Raw genomic sequence first — 1251 nt, forward strand, 5'->3', positions numbered from 1 at the left:
CAGAAATTCTTTAAACACCCATCTTTAGCATGGAGAGGATTCCACACCCATGCCACTCACCCAGCCTGGACATCATTGAATTAAACTAATGAAAAGGCTCCTTTGGAATCCTGGTAATAACTCTACTTCCTGCCTTGCATCTTTCCCAGTGATCTACAATCTTACCATGGAAGGTTTTCATGTACTATTTTCTGCTGCTGTTTCAACTTCAGCCATGGTGTAAGGATGAATCCCAACTTCATCTCTTAGGGTTTCCTAGGCTCAGAGCAAGTTCTTCTATACCCACCCTACCTTGACCTGACCATGCACTTTATAAACCACAGCCATCAGAACACAACCTCTTTTGTGCTCATAGGAATTCCTGGCCTGGAGGCATCCCACTTTTGGATTGCATTTCCCTTCTGCTCTATGTATGCCTTGGCGGTACTTGGCAACATGGTAGTGCTGCTGGTGATACGTTCAGAGCCTGCACTGCACCAGCCCATGTACTTTTTCTTGTGCATGTTGTCTGTGATTGACCTGGTGCTCTGCACCTCCACTGTGCCCAAGCTCCTTGCAATCTTTTGGACAAATGCTGCTGAGATCGCCTTTGAGGCCTGTGCTACCCAGATGTTCTTTATCCACGGCTTCTCGGCTGTAGAATCTGGCATCCTGCTGGCAATGGCCATCGATCGCTACTTGGCCATCTGTCGGCCGCTGCATTATGGGTCTTTACTGTCCCCCGAGGCTGTGGGCAAGCTGGGGGCTGCAGCTGTGCTTCGCGGCTTAGGGCTTATGACCCCACTCACCTGCTTACTGGTCAGGCTGAGCTATTGTAGCCGAGTGGTGGCCCACTCCTACTGCGAGCACATGGCTGTGGTAAAGCTGGCCTGTGGGGGCACACGGCCGAACAACATCTATGGCATCACTGCGGCCACACTGGTGGTGGGCACTGACTCCATCTGCATTGCTGTCTCCTATGCACTCATCCTCCGGGCTGTGTTAGGTCTCTCCTCCAAGGAGGCAAGGGCTAAGACCTTTGGCACTTGCGGCTCCCACCTGGGTGTCATCCTTCTCTTCTACACCCCAGGACTCTTCTCATTCTACACGCAGCGCTTCGGTCAGCACGTGCCTCGGCATGTCCACATCCTCCTGGCTGACCTCTACCTCGTCGTGCCACCCATGCTCAACCCCATCATCTACGGCATGAAAACAAAGCAAATCCGGGACGGGGCCTTCCGACTGCTGAAGCAGGGCGTGGCTCAGTCTTAG

At 52.7% G+C, this 1251-nt stretch overlaps 1 protein-coding gene across 1 annotated transcript; it reads left to right on the top strand.

Annotated features, from left to right (window-relative positions):
* Nucleotides 1–303: 303 nt before the first annotated feature.
* LOC311182399 (olfactory receptor 52P1-like) lies at nucleotides 304–1251 on the top strand (the record flags this gene model as incomplete). Its single annotated transcript, XM_084251151.1, has 1 exon — nucleotides 304–1251. One exon carries the CDS (start codon nucleotides 304–306, stop codon nucleotides 1249–1251), a length of 948 nt encoding a protein of 315 aa, XP_084107277.1.

Source organism: Talpa europaea, assembly GCF_964194135.1.
Source record: "Talpa europaea genome assembly, chromosome: 1".
Lineage (NCBI taxonomy): Eukaryota > Metazoa > Chordata > Mammalia > Eulipotyphla > Talpidae > Talpa > Talpa europaea.